At 34.3% G+C, this 20409-nt stretch overlaps 2 protein-coding genes across 4 annotated transcripts; both read right to left on the reverse strand.

The window, feature by feature from the left end:
- Nucleotides 1-213: 213 nt before the first annotated feature.
- LOC106051690 (multiple epidermal growth factor-like domains protein 10) lies at nucleotides 214-10624 on the reverse strand. Of its 3 annotated transcripts, none has more exons than XM_056031250.1 (9): nucleotides 10417-10624; nucleotides 8540-8665; nucleotides 5210-5347; nucleotides 4082-4219; nucleotides 2823-2957; nucleotides 2557-2688; nucleotides 2232-2330; nucleotides 1342-1596; nucleotides 214-388 (listed from the first exon to the last, which is right to left on the reverse strand). In XM_056031250.1, exons 1-9 carry the CDS (start codon nucleotides 10493-10495, stop codon nucleotides 276-278), a joined length of 1215 nt encoding a protein of 404 aa, XP_055887225.1. In that variant the 5' UTR covers nucleotides 10496-10624; the 3' UTR covers nucleotides 214-275. The 3 variants fall into 3 exon arrangements, with proteins under 3 accessions (XP_055887225.1, XP_055887224.1, XP_055887226.1); XM_056031249.1 differs by having other exon boundaries at nucleotides 8531-8665; XM_056031251.1 differs by lacking the exons at nucleotides 8540-8665; nucleotides 10417-10624 and adding an exon at nucleotides 6116-6238.
- A 4822-nt stretch (nucleotides 10625-15446) lies between these two features.
- LOC106062587 (uncharacterized) lies at nucleotides 15447-19994 on the reverse strand. Its single transcript, XM_056028524.1, has 5 exons — nucleotides 19878-19994; nucleotides 19170-19320; nucleotides 18274-18405; nucleotides 16288-16536; nucleotides 15447-15757 (listed from the first exon to the last, which is right to left on the reverse strand). Exons 1-5 carry the CDS (start codon nucleotides 19992-19994, stop codon nucleotides 15645-15647), a joined length of 762 nt encoding a protein of 253 aa, XP_055884499.1. The 3' UTR covers nucleotides 15447-15644.
- Between the last annotated feature and the right edge of the window lie 415 nt (nucleotides 19995-20409).

The raw sequence follows: 20409 nt of genomic DNA on the forward strand, positions 1-20409 counted from the left end.
TTTACTGAAAATTTGAGCTATTTTTGTCTGACACATTCACATAATTTGTACGTTCAGCAACCATGCCCATTACAAAAGTTCTCCCTCATACACAAGATGGCGGCTTTTATAATCGTCTGCTGGTTTCATTAAAAAATGTAACGACTTTTGTAAATGGATTAATAATTATGGAACAAAATAAATATTGTTATACACAAGATAAACAAAAATAAAAATTATTATTATAAAATTTATAAATTAATATGTTACAAGGTGAATAATGAGACATTATGAAATTATTCTCCCAATGATGTACATTCTTCAATGTTATCATAAATTGAATTTGGCGGGTCTTGAGATGTCTTGACTGTCTTGTTATCTGTTTTAACTTCATCTGGCTTGAATTTATCTGTTAGTCGGGAATATTAAACAGGCGAAATATAAAATAACGCTTAAAATAAAAGCTATAATAAGGTAAAGAGCAGCTCTCTCACTACTGCAAGATTTATCTTCTCTTTCTATTTACAACATCCTTAATGAATTAACACTAATTGCAGTGGCGTAGGTAGGGTGGCGGAGAAGGGGAGGAGAATTTGAAAAAAAAACCCGGGCTCCCACTTGAGGGGGCTCCCAAATGAGTTTTTTTTTACATTAAATATTAACTATTACTCAAAATGCAGGGACATCCAAAGAGTTCAAGTCCCCCCACCCCCACTTCCGGGCCTCAAAATGATGGAAAATTCCTAGCTAGGCCCCTAACTAACTGACTAAATGGTTAATTTTTTGATTGATTCATATGTTGTCATCGTCTTTATAGTGACCACCGTCAAAGCCATTATTAGTTTTGTGTGGTTAGTCTGTTCGTCCGTCCATCTGTTTCATCTACATTTCAAACACTAGAAACGTTATTGAAAATAAATTTTCTTTGACTGTAATTTGTAGCTTGCTAAATTCGGGTTCAAATGCTAATTTTGGGTTAGTGACGCGTTTGTTTGGAAAATGATGTGCCTGACCCATAGGGGCTGCCTCTGATAATTGTGTAAAAAACCATAGACATAAATAAATATAGACTGCCCGATAGAAGAGTTTTATGAAACGAAAATTTGTGACTTGCAATTTTGTGTACTTTATTCTACAGCATTTATGAGCAGCATAGTTTTGTTTAATCTCTAAGACTGAAGATCATGCAACTTTTCAGAATTCGGAAATCCGACAACAATAGATATACATGTTTTCAAGTTACATGTAGTTATTTCCTTTTTCCAGTCTATATTTAAATATGTCTATGGTAAACACAATTTCATTTTGTGAATTTTTTTATATTAAATATAAGTGTTTATAATACTTCAGCAATCAAGTGACCAGGTGCAAAAGTTTCTTCGTATGAATGACTGTATTCGTTAATTTTTTTGACACCGTCATAAGCATGCAGTCGTGTGCCTCGTTTTGGTTCCTCGTGACTTTGTGGTTGTGGTTGTTGTTGCTTACGTCTTCGTCGACATACGACAGAAACAACAACAACTATCAAGACGACAACCACAGCACCAACAGCTACTCCAACACCAACACCTGCCGGGAATGTCAAACCACTGGACTCTGTTGTGTCTCCCGCTTGACCTAATTAAAGAGAAAGTTATAAATATTAGTTTTTAAATTCTCAAAAAAAAAAAAAAAAAATTAAAACAAATTAGAAATCCACATCTTATATTTATCACCGGGTAGATAATGACCTTGTCTGTCTTCCATATCGCAAAATTATGTAGGTCAAATTTGGTTAGTGTAGCGAGTATAACAATAGTACACTTACTTATTTTTTGGACGTCAAAAATACAAAACAAAAAAATCAGACAATTAATTACTGGTAATTAATTATTTTGTTTAATAGCAACAAGGGAAACTAATACTCCAGTATTAACACATATAGCTTCATTTGTTGGGTTTAATCAGCTAAGATAATTGTTAACGCTATTTCTCTCTCATGCATTCTCCAATCAAGTTGGTACTTTAAACTATTATTTATTGCACCTGACAAAACATAAATCAATAAACAAATATACTCATTTATTAGTAATACATTTTTTTTGTTTGATATCGAATAAGAGAAATAACTTCTACATTATTGGTAGATAAAGTTTTAATGACGGAGTTTTTCCCCATTAGATAATCTAATTTTTATATTTTCTTTTTAAAAAGGATTTTAAAAAATATTTTGCTTGTAATAATAATGTATTGATATCAATAACAAAACAAACCTTGAATACAAACACCGGATGTTTTATCACATGATTTATTGAAGCACTCGTCACTACAGGCGGTACTACAATTCATGCCCCACTGACGAGTCGGACAATCTAAAAATTGGACAATGTGTTTAGCGTTAAACTAAAAGCAATATCATAACAATATCATTATGTTGTATACCAAATTGGCTAATACGATCTAGTTTTGTTTATACGGATATGCCATGTTAGTCTTTTTTTTTATTGTAAATTTTATAAATATGTATTTTTTCAAAACCACAATATTATCAGTTTAGGAAATAAAATGAAACACACACAGTATAGGGAAATGTTTTACCATTCTCACAGTAGAGACCTGTATATCCAGCTTTACATAGGAGGCAGTAACCAAGTGTGTTACAAACTTTATCTTTACAGTTGGAAGAACACAGCAGGCTGCAGTTAGCACCGTGAAAACCTGCTGGACAATCTGTTAGTGATGGAGAATAACAACATTTATTACGTGAATTTTGGCGTTTGAATTGTAAATAATGACATCTATCTGATGCTTCCTAGACATCTTCTTTTATTTTCCATCACAGTAGATACACATAAAATATTTACCGGAAGGGCAGGAGAGATCTGAGGCGCTATCGCAAACGTAGTCACAATGTCCGGTAACTCGGTCACAACTTTGTCCTTTACAGTTTCTGCTGCAGTTATTGACACAGTTACGTCCCCATTTTCCCAATGTGCATTCTGTGTGTGTATATATATATATATATATATATACAAATATATAATTTTAATGTTAATAAACATCTGCTTAATAATTTTTGGACGCAATTTATTTTATCAACAAATTGAATCCGTTTTAAGACTAAGACTAAGATTGCTTTATTGATCCTTACGGAAATTTGTTGTAATTACAAGGACTCTTTTCTCATATAAAGACAACACAACAGAAACATACACATAAATACAACAGACACAACATAAAGAGTTCATTCATCGACTACACACAGGTATCTTGGTGCATTTCATGTTCCTTGATCAATGAGTGGCGGTGATAGAGTCTGACCGAGTGAGGTACTAACGAGTTTTTGTACCGCTCCGTTCTTGTTTTGATTGACAGCAGTCGCCCACTTCGCGACGACCTGACGTAGTTCTGATGGAGCGGGTGGCCGTTGTCAAAAGACAATATTTCTTAAATATTAAATACTTTGGCTAATTCTCCGTTACCGATAGAAAGCAGTTTTACCTTTTTACAATATCGGTACCTCTATTCAAGTCAGAACTTCATGGAGGGCCAAGGTTGGAAACTGCAACATGGACGCAGATCTCAAAAACAGAAAAGAATTACTAGCTCTAACCCATAGTTTTATTAATACCCTATCCTTTATTTTTTGTAGAAAAAAAGTTGTAAATAACTTTAAATAGCTAAAAACCCATTTTAAACAGCTTCATGGCACATTAGTTAAGGTATTGGTTTGAATTCAGGTCACTCTCTTTTAGTTTTATAAATAAATTTTATTGAGAAATAGTTAAATTATCCCAGTAGTTCGTGGGATAATATTAAGGCCTCACGGAACACTAGGATTCTGCAGAACACAGTTTAGGAAAACACTGGCATTGAATAATAAAGGAAGACGACCGACAGATCATTTTTTACTCCCCAACAGACTTTAGGATAGATAAAGAGCAATTAGAAAGGTTCTCAAATTAGCTGAGAGAGTGGAAATTGAATATTCTGAAAAGCCAGAATGTTGATAATAAAAAAAAATATATGTTGAATCCTGGGTTTTCACGACAAGGTTAAAAAGTGGCATATTTTTATTTTAAAATTATTGACAAGCTTGTTTATATATGTTTTAAATGTTTACCTACGATACAGTTCGGTGGGTCCATGTAGCCAATGCATCCACTGTTACAAACTCCAGTAACCTTGTTACATGACATGTTGTAACAATTAGTTCGACAGTAAAATTGACAGTTTGGTCCCCAGGTATTAATGCCGCATTCTGTAAAAAAAATAAATATTTTTTTTTGTCATTTTTAAAATTTATTATTTTTATCGTGTATTATTCTAAAATTTACGACATTATCAAATCTTGGAATTAATTAATTTTATCTCATATTAGGTTATTTCTGTAATCCTGCATCTTATTATCAGGCGTGATCGTTGAATAATAAAGAACAAGGCATCCGATTCGAGGGTTAGAGGGTTGTAATTTCAATAAAGGCTGGGACTTAAAATTTCGGGATTTTCAGGACGCCACTGAGTTATGTAAACGCAAATGGGTACCCTCGTTAAATGTTGGCAATAAAACAAATGACCTTAATATTATCAGGATGACTGACTGGTCGTGTGGTTTTGCGCGCTGGACTGTCGTTCGGACTTATCGATAATAATTGCCGTCTTTTATCTAATGTTATATAATAAAGTCGTTATTTCAAAAAAAAAAAAAAAAGAAGATGATTGGGTCCTACACGTCATGCCTTTAGTCATGCATATTGGCCTATGACGTGAATTCTGCCAAGTCACTGATTTTCCTGGCTAACTCAGGCAACCCATTCCATGCTCTAATAGCGCTAGGGAAGAATTTGTAAAAATTTGTCCTAACATATGGAACGAGGAAGGTTCAAACCCTGCCCACTCCCAACTCCCGTCGCACTGCCGGGGGGGGGGGGATGAATTAGGAGGTAAATTATCTTGAACTCTGAAAGAACATCCGAAATATGTGAAACATTTTAAAATAATCAGCTACTTTAAAAGATTTGCAAGATGTGGAGGGGCACTTTACTCTTTTTACTTTATATATGTTAATAATTACTAAATCATATCTAACATATACATAAAAGCAAAACCTATATAATAATCATAAAATAAAATACTTATAATTAAAACTAGTCAGACAGATGTATGTACTGTATAGAAATATCAAATACAGTTCGCTTAAACAGAGTTATTAATTTATATAAAATTTACAATAAATCCAAATACAATTTACCTGTGTTACAAAAGGGTGGATTGATAAATCCGTTACATCCTTTGTCACACTGACCGATTATCCTATCACATGATCCATCGTAACAGCTTATACTGCACTGGTTGGTACAGTTAAGACCCCACTGACCACTTTGACAGGCTAATGAAAAAAAAAAAAGAAAAATAGTAAGACAGTTAAAAATAATTGGATAATTTTCTTTCTTTAACACATTAATGTAGGCAAGCACATGACTTTTCATTATATTATTTCATTGTTTATTGATAGCCATATTTTTTTTTTCATGGGTCGTTTAACAGCGAGCCCCTTGAGATCTCGCTCTGCCCTTTCATCTCATGGTTTGAAATACACTCAGCAGGGAGATGGCAGTATTCGTATCATTTTGTTCTTTGTGTTATGTATGACATTTTAATGTCATGAATAGTACTGAATATAAACATTTTGGAGCGTAAAACACTTGACACTATGAATTGAATAATTTAAAAAAAAAACAACACTTTCATTGTCTGTTGTAGGAAACTTGTTTCATTTTTGATATATAAATCTAAACAAACAATCTCCTCCAATATCTGCTTGTAACACCTAAGGGAATCCATGACTCCTCTGGCAACCCTAGTGTACCTCTCCATGATGGGATCCTCGGCCTCAAACCTTGACAACCCTTCCTCTATCAGGGCAAAACCTCCTGCCAAGCCCTGCCTAAGTCGGACTGAGCCGTCGTAAACAGCGTCCTAACCATGCAATCAACGTAAGCCGAGACCGTCTTAACCCGAATTCTACCTGTACATTCAATTATATATATATATATATATATATATATATATATATATATATATATATATATATATATATATATATATATATATATATATATATATATCAGATTATTAGACCATAACGAAAAACTACCTGCAGTACACAATGGTGGGTTTGTAAACCCACTACATCCTTTGTCACACACACCAGTAGTCATGTCACATGATCTACCGAAACAATTAAGACCGCACTGGTTGATACAGTTGGGACCCCATTGACCACTTGTACATGCACAAGAATTCGAATTAAAAAATATGTTATTACATTAGTATATAAATAATTATACAATTTCTATGTTAGAATCAAATTAATATACGACCAGATTATTATACAAGTATTGTAACTGCATATAATTTTTTTTTCAAAGCTTGAAAAAAAAAAAAAAAAGATTTAACCCCCTCTCCCCAAAAAATAATTAATTTTAACTCTTCTTAAAAGCATAACATGTTTTGAATTTACCTCTGCTACAAACCAGATACATATATTTACCTGTGTTACATAAAGGTGGATCACTGCGACCTTGACATATAAAACACGTTCCAGTTCTATCTATCTATCTATCTATCTATCTATCTATCTATCTATCTATCTATCTATCTATCTATCTATCTATCTATCTATCTATCTATCTATCTATCTATCTATCTATCTATCTATCTATCTATCTATCTATCTATCTATCTATCTATCTATCTATCTATCTATCTATCTATCTATCTATCTATCTATCTATCTATCTATCTATCTATCTATCTATCTATCTATCTATCTATCTATCTATCTATCTATCTATCTATCTATCTATCTATCTATCTATCTATCTATCTATCTATCTATCTATCTATCTATCTATCTATCTATCTATCTATCTATCTATCTATCTATCTATCTATCTATCTATCTATCTATCTATCTATCTATCTATCTATCTATCTATCTATCTATCTATCTATCTATCTATCTATCTATCTATCTATCTATCTATCTATCTATCTATCTATCTATCTATCTATCTATCTATCTATCTATCTATCTATCTATCTATCTATCTATCTATCTATCTATCTATCTATCTATCTATCTATCTATCTATCTATCTATCTATCTATCTATCTATCTATCTATCTATCTATCTATCTATCTATCTATCTATCTATCTATCTATCTATCTATCTATCTATCTATCTATCTATCTATCTATCTATCTATCTATCTATCTATCTATCTATCTATCTATCTATCTATCTATCTATCTATCTATCTATCTATCTATCTATCTATCTATCTATCTATCTATCTATCTATCTATCTATCTATCTATCTATCTATCTATCTATCTATCTATCTATCTATCTATCTATCTATCTATCTATCTATCTATCTATCTATCTATCTATCTATCTATCTATCTATCTATCTATCTATCTATCTATCTATCTATCTATCTATCTATCTATCTATCTATCTATCTATCTATCTATCTATCTATCTATCTATCTATCTATCTATCTATCTATCTATCTATCTATCTATCTATCTATCTATCTATCTATCTATCTATCTATCTATCTATCTATCTATCTATCTATCTATCTATCTATCTATCTATCTATCTATCTATCTATCTATCTATCTATCTATCTATCTATCTATCTATCTATCTATCTATCTATCTATCTATCTATCTATCTATCTATCTATCTATCTATCTATCTATCTATCTATCTATCTATCTATCTATCTATCTATCTATCTATCTATCTATCTATCTATCTATCTATCTATCTATCTATCTATCTATCTATCTATCTATCTATCTATCTATCTATCTATCTATCTATCTATCTATCTATCTATCTATCTATCTATCTATCTATCTATCTATCTATCTATCTATCTATCTATCTATCTATCTATCTATCTATCTATCTATCTATCTATCTATCTATCTATCTATCTATCTATCTATCTATCTATCTATCTATCTATCTATCTATCTATCTATCTATCTATCTATCTATCTATCTATCTATCTATCTATCTATCTATCTATCTATCTATCTATCTATCTATCTATCTATCTATCTATCTATCTATCTATCTATCTATCTATCTATCTATCTATCTATCTATCTATCTATCTATCTATCTATCTATCTATCTATCTATCTATCTATCTATCTATCTATCTATCTATCTATCTATCTATCTATCTATCTATCTATCTATCTATCTATCTATCTATCTATCTATCTATCTATCTATCTATCTACAGTCCATCCATCCATACGTTTGTCCGCTAATTCATTCGTTTATCCATCCATCATCTTGTCCGTTCGTCCATCTTTTTAATCGTTTGCTTGCCCGTTTATCTGTTTATCAACACTCGACCATTTATCTATCCATCCATCCATCAAGCATTTTATCTCTCCATCTCTCCATCTATGTGATTAATTATATGTTTATCGATATGTACACTAGAGTACATTGGAGTTCTAGAATACGTACGGTACTGACATGACTGTCCAAACCATCCGTTGTCACATTTTGTTAAGCACCTGCCAGTGTCGTCACAAATGCCATTAGCGCCACTGCAGTAGCACATGAACTGACATTTTGATCCGAACCAACCCGAAGTGCAGGCTGTAGACATATGATATGATATGAAGTTGTCTCTAAAGTAGTCAATGTAGTTCTTTTTTTATCCTAATTTTGGGCGTATTTGTTTGTAATATATTTTGTTGAAAACATTTGTTAGAATCGGATCTTATTATGAGGGAATGAGAACCTGTGTATAAAGTTTTGATGCTATATCACTTTGCCGTTGGTCGTTTGGCTACAAAAGGTGCAGTAGTTGTGCTTTTTTTTTTAGAGAATTTTGAGGTTATCCCCCCCCCCCCCCCCCCCCGGTTTCCTACAACTAAATCCGGAATACGGTGACATAATTTCACTAGTGTAGTACCTACGCTAAAAAATATATAAATAAAATAATAGCTATTCTAATTTGATAAGAATAGCCAAAGGCATTCGACTTCGTCTTTTTCCCGAGCGTTTTGTCATTTTATGAAAAATCTGCTTACATAGTACATTTTAAAAATCAAAGTTTGTTCACTTTGGGTAAAAAAAAAGTTAAATCACGCCTCCAATTAAAAAAAATTAGAAAGTCCAGTCATTATCAGAGTTAATGATCGATCTAAATGTTTTGTAACTAAAGTTAAGTTCCCCTTTCAGGCCTTGCGATCTATAGGGCACTGCTTCTTTGGACAATGGTTAACGAGCAGGGTGTGATGTGGCCAGCACAACGACTAACCTCTTTTACTTTCACCAACTTAAGTCAGGTACAGAACTGGCACCTTAAAAATCAAGAAATTTAAATTCCTCGTCTTCGCCGATATTCGAACCCAGGACCCCAGTTTCGGAAGATGAGCGCTTAACCACTAAGCCACCGTGCCCTACATGTTTTGTTAGAATTGTATGATATTGCGATGTGGACACAACAGCAACTGCTTTACTAGCGACCCCCGTAAGGGGAATAGCAGCTACTAGTTTTGTCACTTTTGTGTGGCCTGTCTGTCCGTCTGTCCCGTTTACATCTCAGAAACTAGAAAAGAAAATGCAAATTTGACATCATACTATTTTAGATGTCTCAAATCTCTGATGCAATAGCTACTTTTTTTGTTTGTTTTCGAAAGTGAACAAACTTTGATTTTTAAAATGTACTATGTAAGCAGATTTTTCATAAAATTTCACCACTTCAAAATGTAAATCTTCAGATGGGGTGGGAGAAATGCAGCAAAGTGGAACTGCTAGATAAAGTACCTTCTCTTTTCTATTTCTTCGTAGATATCTTTACCTGCAATATATCTGCCATTATTAATAAGCAAGAGAAAATTTAGTTAGGATGATACATAAAACACTAAACCATAATTTGGAATTAGAAAAACAAAACTTAATGAAATACTCAGAAAGACACAAAGATAGATATTCTCACTTATTCCATACGCTAGAACAAATTCGTAAAGTGCCTTTCTTCTCTAGTTCTATTAAAGAATAGAATTGGTTGCCTGAATCAGCCAGGAACAACTGCTTGCCTAAATACGTAAGGAAAACGAATGACTTAGCAGAAATTAGGTCAAAATAGGACAAAAATAGGATTAAGGCTAACACTCTTCTCTTATTTATATGTATCAGACATCCCCGCGCCTTCCGATTTCCCGCGCTTTTACACCAGCGCAGCTCATTTCTTGTCTGCCTCGATAGAGAACAACATTTAATCTATCAAGCCTATCTAGTGTATATTTTATTTGATTTTGATTTTAGCTGATGATGTTATTATTTCAAAGACTTGATATTATTAGACAGGTTCATGATATTACAAAACTAAAACAGCATACCTTTCGTTGTCACCAAAACACAAAATAAAAAAAGAAAGATTTGTCTTGATGAAAGTCCCATATAAATATCACTGTTCATTTTACGAAAGGAGAAAACAGTAAACAAATTAAATAACTATTCATATTCTATGCTTTTTCTATCCTATATATCTCAAGTACTGAAAGGAGTACTCTACTTGTGTATACTAGACTTGTCGTCTGCTGGGCATAAATAACCAGGAAGTAAAAAAAAAAAAAAAAAAAAGTTTACACTCCAACAGTTTGGTGTTAGCCTTTTTTTTCCTTCATTTAAATAACTCGAAGAGCTGACAGACTGAAACGAAAGCTTGTTTTTCAAAGCGACATTATATACCTTGTGATTTGATGGTGCACAGTACTGCACACACACACACATTCACATATATACACATGTATACTGTAGGGGGTTTAGTTTAGTTCGGAGAGTATTGAAGTCTGTACATCAAAATTATGCACTTAATTTAGCAGTACGAGAAGCAGTCACGTGACCGCAAATATTATTACGTTGCAGAATAGGAGTACACAAGAAAATAAGGTTTATGTCAGAGACCTATATAGATATCATACTTACATTCACAACACATCCAAATTTCGTATCAGATAGTTATGAACGTAGATCTTTTACAGTCATGAGGGAATTCGCCTTATAAATATAAAAAAAAAACAAAAACGCTGTTCAATCTTAGAAACTTTATGATCTTTAATTTTTTAAGTTTAGAAATAATACAATTCAATTTCACGGATTTTAAAAAGAAAAAAAAAACTATCAATGACAGAAATATATATTCATGCAACTGTATGAGATAAAGCTTATTTGTTTTTAGTTTCCATGGAGATAACAAAATATGTGACGTTTTCGACAATCTTAGATATAATTATTTCAAGCCTATTGATTTAAAATCATCTTTTGGTTTAAGATTGTACATTAAAATAGATCTTTCTAGATTTATACCTAGATTCTGGATCTAAACATTGAATGGCATTATCTTGTATGTATACATATATATATATTGTATTTCAAAAACGACTCTACCGATTTTCTTTAAAATTTCAAAGTATATGCATAAACATGAGAAAAAAATCTTGATTCATTGGCCACAGCGCAAAACTCAACGTCGACCGTTAAATATATTTTAAATTGTTTCATTTTCGTACAATTAATTTTTGCTTAAAATTTCTAAAAAGGGAATTCTCATTCTCATCCAAATAGACACACACGATCGTTTCTGAAATGAGATCGGGAAACGAAACATTCAACAGAGGGAGGCTCGGTCACCTGGTACTTATATGCTTTATAGGCAAGGTATGAACCAAAAACATCCTAGAACTTCTGCTACTATACTTAAAGACGCATTTAGAGACAAAGTGTGTAGTAAATTAAAGTTGAGGTCTTCAGTCAGTTTGATTAAGTAGAACCATGATACCTGTACTTGTTTTTTGATGAACACATTGTACCGAAATGGTATTTAGTGTTTATCAATTAATTGCAGTCAATAATCATGTGTGATGGAGTCAAGAACATCTTACCTTTACCTTTACCTATTCCTTAGTCTGTTGGACCGTAGGGCATCACGCAAAAGATTTGTCGACAGTCTTTCTCCATTCCTCTCTGTCTTTTGTCTTAGTTATAAGCTCTTTCAATGGCAGGCCCGACCATTCTTTTATGTTGTCATCGCTTCCTCTTCTTCTTTTTCCTGGTACTGTTCCTTGAAGGAAGGTCATGCGAGCACCGAAGAACTTGTAATATGGCCATAGATTTTAAGCTTGCGTTTTTTTTTTTTTTTACGATAGTTAGCAGGTCATTATGGGGGTCCAATCGCTGCAGTAACTCTGTCTCAAAACATCAGAATAGCAAACACATTTATTTGGGAGATACATACATGCGTGGATAAATCCGCAATGTTGACTTATCTTTTATGTTGGTAGAGATGTTGTAATTGTAGGTGGTGCACGGGTGGTTTAATTGCTTCACCTCCGCACAGGCCAGTTCCTGCAAGGTTAGTTAGTGTCGCTGTAGCGACGTTAAACATGGCTGCACCGCTGTTTGCATCGAACAATTTTTTTTTTTTGGGGGGGGGGGGGGGGTCAGAATGTGTACTCATCGGTGGATCCAGGCGTTTTGATAATGATATGGGAGAACACCTTTCACAGCCAACACCTCCCCCCTTTTTTTTCCCATTGGTATCTTATTTTTTCTAGTATCATGATAAACAAACTTTTTATCTTTAAATATTTTTTGTTTTCAATGCTAAAAGATGAACACGGTTAGTTCAATACAATCCCTCAAAAACACAAGATGTTCTCCTCATGCCGTCTGCTGGTTTGTAAATGTCACTATCATTTTGGAATAAACAATTTCCAATTAAATATCTATTGCCTCCTTCAGTAGCGGAGCGACAAAGGATCATCTCACGGAAATGAGATGAATGCCTGGGCATTAGTTGTGGTCGTAACGATGTCGCCCACACATCAGTCCCCCCCCCCCCTCCACGCAGTTGATGCATCCAAAGGAACGGCAAGTGCCGATACAGTTTGGGGTCAGCGGCGTCTCAGGTTCTGCCAGGGTGTGGCTCTGGGTGCTGCAAACTGCCTTGGGGTCGCCAGCTCATGATTTTTCCTCAGCACTGACTCCCGAAGCCTTAACCATGATTGGGCATAGCTGCAATGCAACAGAGGTTTAAATTCATAGTTTTTCTTCTCGTAGGTGGGTAGCCAATTAAATATAGTAGGAAATATATTGTGGGAAATGTCTACTAGAGGCTGCCTGGTCGTGCGGTTTGCGCGCTGGACTGTCGTTCAGATTTATCGATGGTTCAGGGTTCAAACCCTGCCCGCCCCTATCCCCCGTTGTCCTGCGGGAGGTTTGGACTAGGAAGTAATTATCTTCAACTCTGAAGGGACATCTGAAACATGTAAAACAATTTGTTTAAATTCTAAGAGATTTGTACTTTTTATTTCAAGAGTGGAGGTCGGAAAATTTTCTTAGCTGCTAGCTCGTTTAGGAATTCACAAATGTACTTTGTAACGCAGATAAATTCCATGAGTTGGGCGGGTCTAGTTCTGTCGTTGTAACGGCAGTAGAAAATATTTGGGAATGTACTGGTTCGATTATTAATTTTGACTATAGAATTTAACTCCAGTTTTTCACTCGTCCTTTGATTGTACTGAAAAAAAGGCTGACCGCTTAAACTGGGCGCTTCTATTGAGGAAATATTTCCTCCATAACTTTTATCAACCACGTTCCTATCATCCACTGTACACATTCGTCGTCTAGTCAATAAACTTGAACCCAATGTCCACTGTCCACTAACAGAGATTACACGTAGTGAAAGCTTCATTTGTTGGCTTCAAATTTAAAATGTGACAACACTTTTTAGCTTGCCTTTTATCGACTCATTTATTCTATGTTCGTGAAATGTTTTACTTCATCTTCCAATCAGTTTAACTTCATTTAATGTTAAGTAAGTCAAAGCAACCGACTGACTTTGACTTATTCTAATTAACTTATTGTCTGACATGACTAATTCTATTTAACTTTCTCTCTCTCTCTCTCTCTCTCTCTCTCTCTCTCTCTCTCTCTCTCTCTCTCTTACCAACTCACTGCTCTTGAACTTTGCAAATAGAAGAATAACAAGAAAGTAAATTTTAAAAATGTATTTAAAAAACCGTAGCTAAGGGAAAGAACCAAACAAAAACTGTCATATACTCAATACTGAAGGATAAGCTCCCCTTTTCTATATGAAACAAAAATAATAAATTATCACTAATTCATTAAACTGTGAAATACCATTTGATGATTACGTCCAACGCGTCATGTATTTAGTCATGCATATTAACCAATGACTTAGATTCTACCAAGTCACTGGTTTTCCTGGCTAGCTCAGGCAACCCATTCCATGCTCTAATAGCACTAGGGAAGAAGGAGTATTTGTACAAATTTGTCCTAGCATATGGGACGAGGAATGTGCCTTTATCTTTGTGTCTTTCAGAGTATTTTATTAAATTTTGTTTTTGTATTTGAAGATTATGGTTCAGTGTTTTATGTATTATTGCTACTTTACTTTTGAGTCTTCTGTCCTGAAGGCTTTCTAAATTTAGGGATTATACTAAAGGTGTTACTCTAGTCAAATGTGAATATTCCTTTGTTATGAATCTCACTGCTCTATTTTGTGTCTGTTCCAGTTTCTTAATGTTATCTTGAGTTGAGGTGTCCCAAACAGAGGATGCATATTCTATTATTGGCCTAACCAAGGTTAAATAACATTTTAGTCCCCGAGAATGTAGCTGGACGACAGCCGTTGACCTGAGTGATTGGCCTGAGTCGCCTGTGTCAGTAGGCCGCACACACATTAACCCTTTACGTCCGCCACTAAGAATATATATAGTGTTTAGTGTTTAGTAGTCAGTTCTGTTGTGTAGCATAGCATTTGACGTGTAGCCAATAGTGTTTTATTGGCTCTTGATGTATTTGTTATTAAACCTCCAAATTGGTACTTGAAACTCTTGTTGTCAAGCTATTGTGTTAGATGTATTGTGTTGTTTAGCAGAAGGCCTGATAGAAAATATCGCTTAGTGCGGTATCGCTAGGCGGTGGTGTCGAATCCAGAGTCACAGGTTCGAGGCTCGGTCGGCCCAGTTCCTTATTTTCGTAGCATTTAATTCACTACTTTCTCTCTTAAAAACTTGGTCTCTGGTGCTGCTATTCATTTATGTTTAATATATGTCTGTATCACATTTGTTTCAGCACCTAGCCTGGATAGTGAGATTCGTAACAATATATATATATATATATATATATATATATATATATATATATATATATATATATATATATATATATATATATATATATATATATATATATATATATATATAGGTCTGTGGTTTTATATTATATAGCTTTCGTAACTTCTTTTATAGAGAAATGACTTTTGTAATTTCTTGTACTGAAAATTTGAGCTATTTGCATCTGACGCACACAAAATTTCTACATTCAGCAATAGTTCATTACAAAAATTCTCCCTAATACACAAGATGGCGGCTTTAATAATCGTCTGCTGGTATATTAAAAATTTAACGACTTTTAAAAATGTATTTATAATTATGGAACAAAACAGTATTGTTAAACTCAAAAAAATCAATAATAATAATAATTTTTTATAAAATGATAAATTAATGTGTTACAAAATGTATAATGAGACATTATGAAATTATTCTCCCAATGATGTACATTCTTCAATGTTATCATAAATTGAATTTGGCGGGTCTTGAGATGTCTTGACTGTCTTGTTATCTGTCTTGACTTCATCTGTCTGGAATTTATCTGTTGGGAAAATTAAACAAGCGAAATATAAAATAATGCTTAAAATAAAAACTATAATAAGGTAAAGAGCAGCTATCTCCCTACTGTAAGATTTATCTTCCCTTTTCTATATACAACAACCTTAATTAATTACCACTAATTGACTAACTGGTTAATTTTTTGATCGATTCACGTGTTGTCATCGACAATAAATATTTGCGCAAAGTTTCAACTTGATCCGAGACTAGAAAGTGGGAGAAATAACGTGTGCGAAATTTGTACCAGACGGACAGACAAACTGACAGACAAGCTGTTACATCTACATTTTAAACACTAGACACGCTATTGAAAATACATTTTCTTCGACTATAATTTGTAGCTTGCTAAGTTCGGGTGCAAAAGCTAATTTTGGGTTAGTGACGCGTTTGTTTGGAAAATTATGTGGCTGACCCATAGGGGCTGCCTCTGAAGATTGTGTGAAAACACAAACTCAGATTGTTAGCTTGTTATATTAAATATAAGTGTTTATAATACTTCAGAAATCAAGTGACCTGGTGCAAAAGTTTCTTCGTACGAATGACTGTATTCGTTAATTTTTTTGACACCGTCATAAGCATGCAGTCGTGTGCCTCGTTTTGGTTCCTCGTGACTTTGTGGTTGTGGTCGCTTACGTCTCCGTCGACATACGACAGCAACAACAACAACAATCAAGACGACAACCACAGCACCAACAGCTACACCAACACCAACACCTGCCGGGAATGTCAAACCACTGGACTCTGTTGTGTCTCCCGCTTGACCTAATTCAAGGGAAAGTTATAAATATTAGTTTTTGAAATTCTCAAAAGGAAAAAAATAAATAGAAATCCACATTTTATAACTATCATCGGGTAGATAATGGCATTGTCTGTCTTGCATATCGCAAAATTATGTAGGTCAAAGTTTGGTTAGTGTAGCGACGTATAAAAATAGTACACTTGCTTATTTTCGGACTTCAAAAAAATGTCTCTTTTCTTGAAAATATTTATACTGTGGGTAAATTATGGTTAGTTGATAGTACATACCAGCAGAACTCGGTTTTGATCTTTATATAAGTTGAGATGCACTATAAAGATGTTAATTTTCTATTTCTATTAGCGTGGTAGTGTACTTTTACTAAAGAACTTAAAGAAGCCTATTTATGTTTTCTTTTTTGGAAAAGGTAACATTGTGTAGAGACTAGACTCTTTCTTGTTTGAGGAAAAATTGTTTACTTTTTACAAAGCTCACATCAACTGACTCTGTCTGTCTGTCTGGTAAAAAGTGTGTACACGTTATTTCTCCCACACTCCTTCTGGGATCAAGCTGAAACTTCGCACAATTATTAAGTAACACAGACAAGACATGAATCAATAAGACAAGTCACCAATTAGATAATTAATTACTTGTGATTAATTATTTTGTATTATAGAAACAAGGGAAACTAATACTTGCGAATTTAGAAACAGAGCAGATAGTGTTTTGCTTAAGAAACTGGGCCGTCATGCGTAATGGCTCGTAGCCCCCATACAAGTCGAGTGCCTGTCCAGACACGTCCCCTCTTAGCTTCCGGAGCTGGGGACAGTCGTATAAGACAGGCGACACCGTTTCGAAGCTTTCTCCACAGTGACGGCATCGGGAGTCATAGTTTGGACGGAATCTGACAGGTTGCACTGCGCAATGAGTGACTGGTCTGACCTCTTCAACCGCCACCCTTGATCGTCGTGATCTGGATGACGCATATGCTGCCATTCACCACGGTTTCCTCCCAAGATTTTGACCACTTGTCATAAAAGTGCTCGGATTTCTGCCGTCGCTTTTGATAAAGACTTGCTTAGTGCTTCGAAATTCGTAGCTGACCCAATGCAATAAACTACGCAAGTGGATCCAAGTCTAAAAGCTATTCACTTTTAAAAATTAATCTTCAAGTACATAAACAAAATGTAATAAAATACTCTGAAAGACACAAAGATAAAGGCACATTCCTCGTCCCATATGCTAGGACAAATTTGTAGAAATGCTCCTTCTTCCCTAGTGCTATTAGAGCATGGAAAGGGTTGCCTGAGCCAGCCATGAAAACAAGTGATTTGGCAGAATTTAAGTCATTGGTTAATATGCATGACTGAATGCAGGACACGTAGGACGTAATCATTTTCTTTTTTGAAGTAACGTTTGTATTATATAAGATAAGATATATAAAATATATTGATATCAATTATAAAGCTAACGTTGAATACAAAAACCTGATGTTTTATCACAAGATTTATTGAAGCACTTGTCACATGCCCCATTGACCACTCGGACAATCTAAAAATTTGGCAAGAAAGATTTTTTTTTTTTTCGTTACAAGTAATCCTAAGAATATTAAATTCTAGCAAAGAAGAACTTATTTTTCTTTACTTAAATATACCATATTGGTATTTAGATTTTTTAAAGTAAAAATCTAAAATATTAGTATCTAAGTCCTTTTTGTAAATTAATTGTAAAGTGAAACACTAAGTCTAGGCCAGTATATTTACCTTTCTCACAGTATAGACCTGTGTATCCTGTTTGACACGAAATACAATAACCAAGATGATTACAAACATTCTCTTTACAGTTGGAAGAACACTGCAGGCTACAGTTAGAACCATGAAAACCTGCTGGACAATCTGTTATATGAAATCAATAACAAATTCATTATAAACTTTGATACAAAACTCTCATGCAATTCGGTCTATATTGGGTTGGATCAATAAATTAAATAAAAGAGGCCGATTTTTTTTACGAACGCCGCAAAAACACTAATTTGAAACCACATTTAAATTTCGTTGCGACCCTGCCTTGCACCAGTGCTTGTGGTGCGTAAGAGCGCATTATAGGACAAAGACAGAAAGACGCTAAGATAGAAGAGAGAACGGCGTTTGAATCGACATCATCGGAATTGTCGGGAACTAAGGAGTCGACCTTTGTGCTGCCTGAAGACCTTAATTTTTAAATACAAAAACAAAACCTAATAATACACTCAGTCACCGCGCCTCCTTCCATAACAATAACTACAGTTAGGGTTCTATTTCTTGCTTGGCTCATTTATTCATTAATATTTGCTTGTTCTTTGCTTTGGCTTGTATCGTTAGTGGGGCACTCGCAATTATTACTAATAATAACAATTACTACTAACTCAACTGTTTCAACTCCAAATATAGATAATCCTTTAATATTCTTTAGGGCACAGCAATGACAGCCATTCTCACGGAATATATGAACAAAATCATCAGTTCAGGAAAAAACAACAACTGACTACCAATTTCACTCTATCATACAAGGAAAAAACTTATATTCAAAACCATCAGGTGTATACTGTTCACAAAGGGATATAACTCTTTCATACTTAAATATCACATTCACCATAATCATGCCTGCCCCTGACAAATACCTTTAAAATAATTTACCAGCAGGACAAAATAAGTCCATGACACTATCGCAAACGTAGTCACAAATTCCGGTAACTCTGTCACAACCTTTTTCTTGGCACTTGCTGCTGCAGTTATTAACACAGTTGCGTCCCCATTTGCCAGATTTACATTCTGGAAAGAAAATACCATTACAAAGCTTGAATCAACTCACTCCGTCTGGTACACGTTTTAAACACATTATTTCTCCCAATTTCCAGTGTTGGATCAAGTTGAAATATTGCAAAAACATAAAACAATCGAAAAATTAACCAACAATTTTTTTTTTAAGTTAATCATAATTAATTAATTCCGTTTTATATGAGGACAGTCAAAGCTAAAAGCAGATAAAAGTAGTTGGTCGCATAAAAGAATTTAAACAAACAATTATGTGGCATTTTACGTCTCCAGAGATGATCATTTCCCTTTGCAACTTCTTGTGTGACTATAGAGGCCGATTCTTGAGTCACAGCTGCAGTCACAGGTTGGGCATATGTAATCAACAGCCGCCGTTGCATTTTCACCCTTCTTTCTGCTTCTGTTGTGTCTGGCATCTGTAATCCTGGACTCTTTCTGTATGCTCTCTCCCCATGTGGATCTATCCAGTGCCACGTTTTCCTAGCTGCTAGTGTCGATTTTGAAGAGCTTCATGTCAAGTTCGCATACATCCGTATACCGTAAATGTGGACTACCAGCGGCTCTCCTGCCATCTGTTCGATCACCATACACAATGTCTTGTGAAAGTCAACCATCTGACATTCTATGGACGTGTCCAAGCCAGCCAAGGTGTCTTCCTGGCACTTCGTCATTGGTTATTTTATCTTGACACACCTCATTTTGAAGATCCGCTTTAGGCGTGGGAGGTGGAATATTTTTAGCTATTTCTCCTAGCACTAGCAATACATAACATTAAAACCTCCAATTTATCAATTAGGCGGCACAGTGGCTAGTGTATCTGTTTGGGGAGGCTGAGCCCTAAAGTTCACACTCAGGTCTAACATTTTTAAAACATTGCTTTTAAAAAGCCGTAACTGAAACCTTTACCCAGATTCCTGCCACCTCTCCCCCAACAGGTCCAGTGAAGTGATTGGTAAAAAAAAAGCAATTGGAACCCAAAGGCACGACATTACGCTAAACACACACACAAAAAATGGTTAAAATTTATTTTGGCTATTATTGTTTTTATTTTTTAATTTGTTATTCTAAATCTATTACAAATTAATT

This window comes from Biomphalaria glabrata, chromosome 5, assembly GCF_947242115.1.
Source record: "Biomphalaria glabrata chromosome 5, xgBioGlab47.1, whole genome shotgun sequence".
Lineage (NCBI taxonomy): Eukaryota > Metazoa > Mollusca > Gastropoda > Planorbidae > Biomphalaria > Biomphalaria glabrata.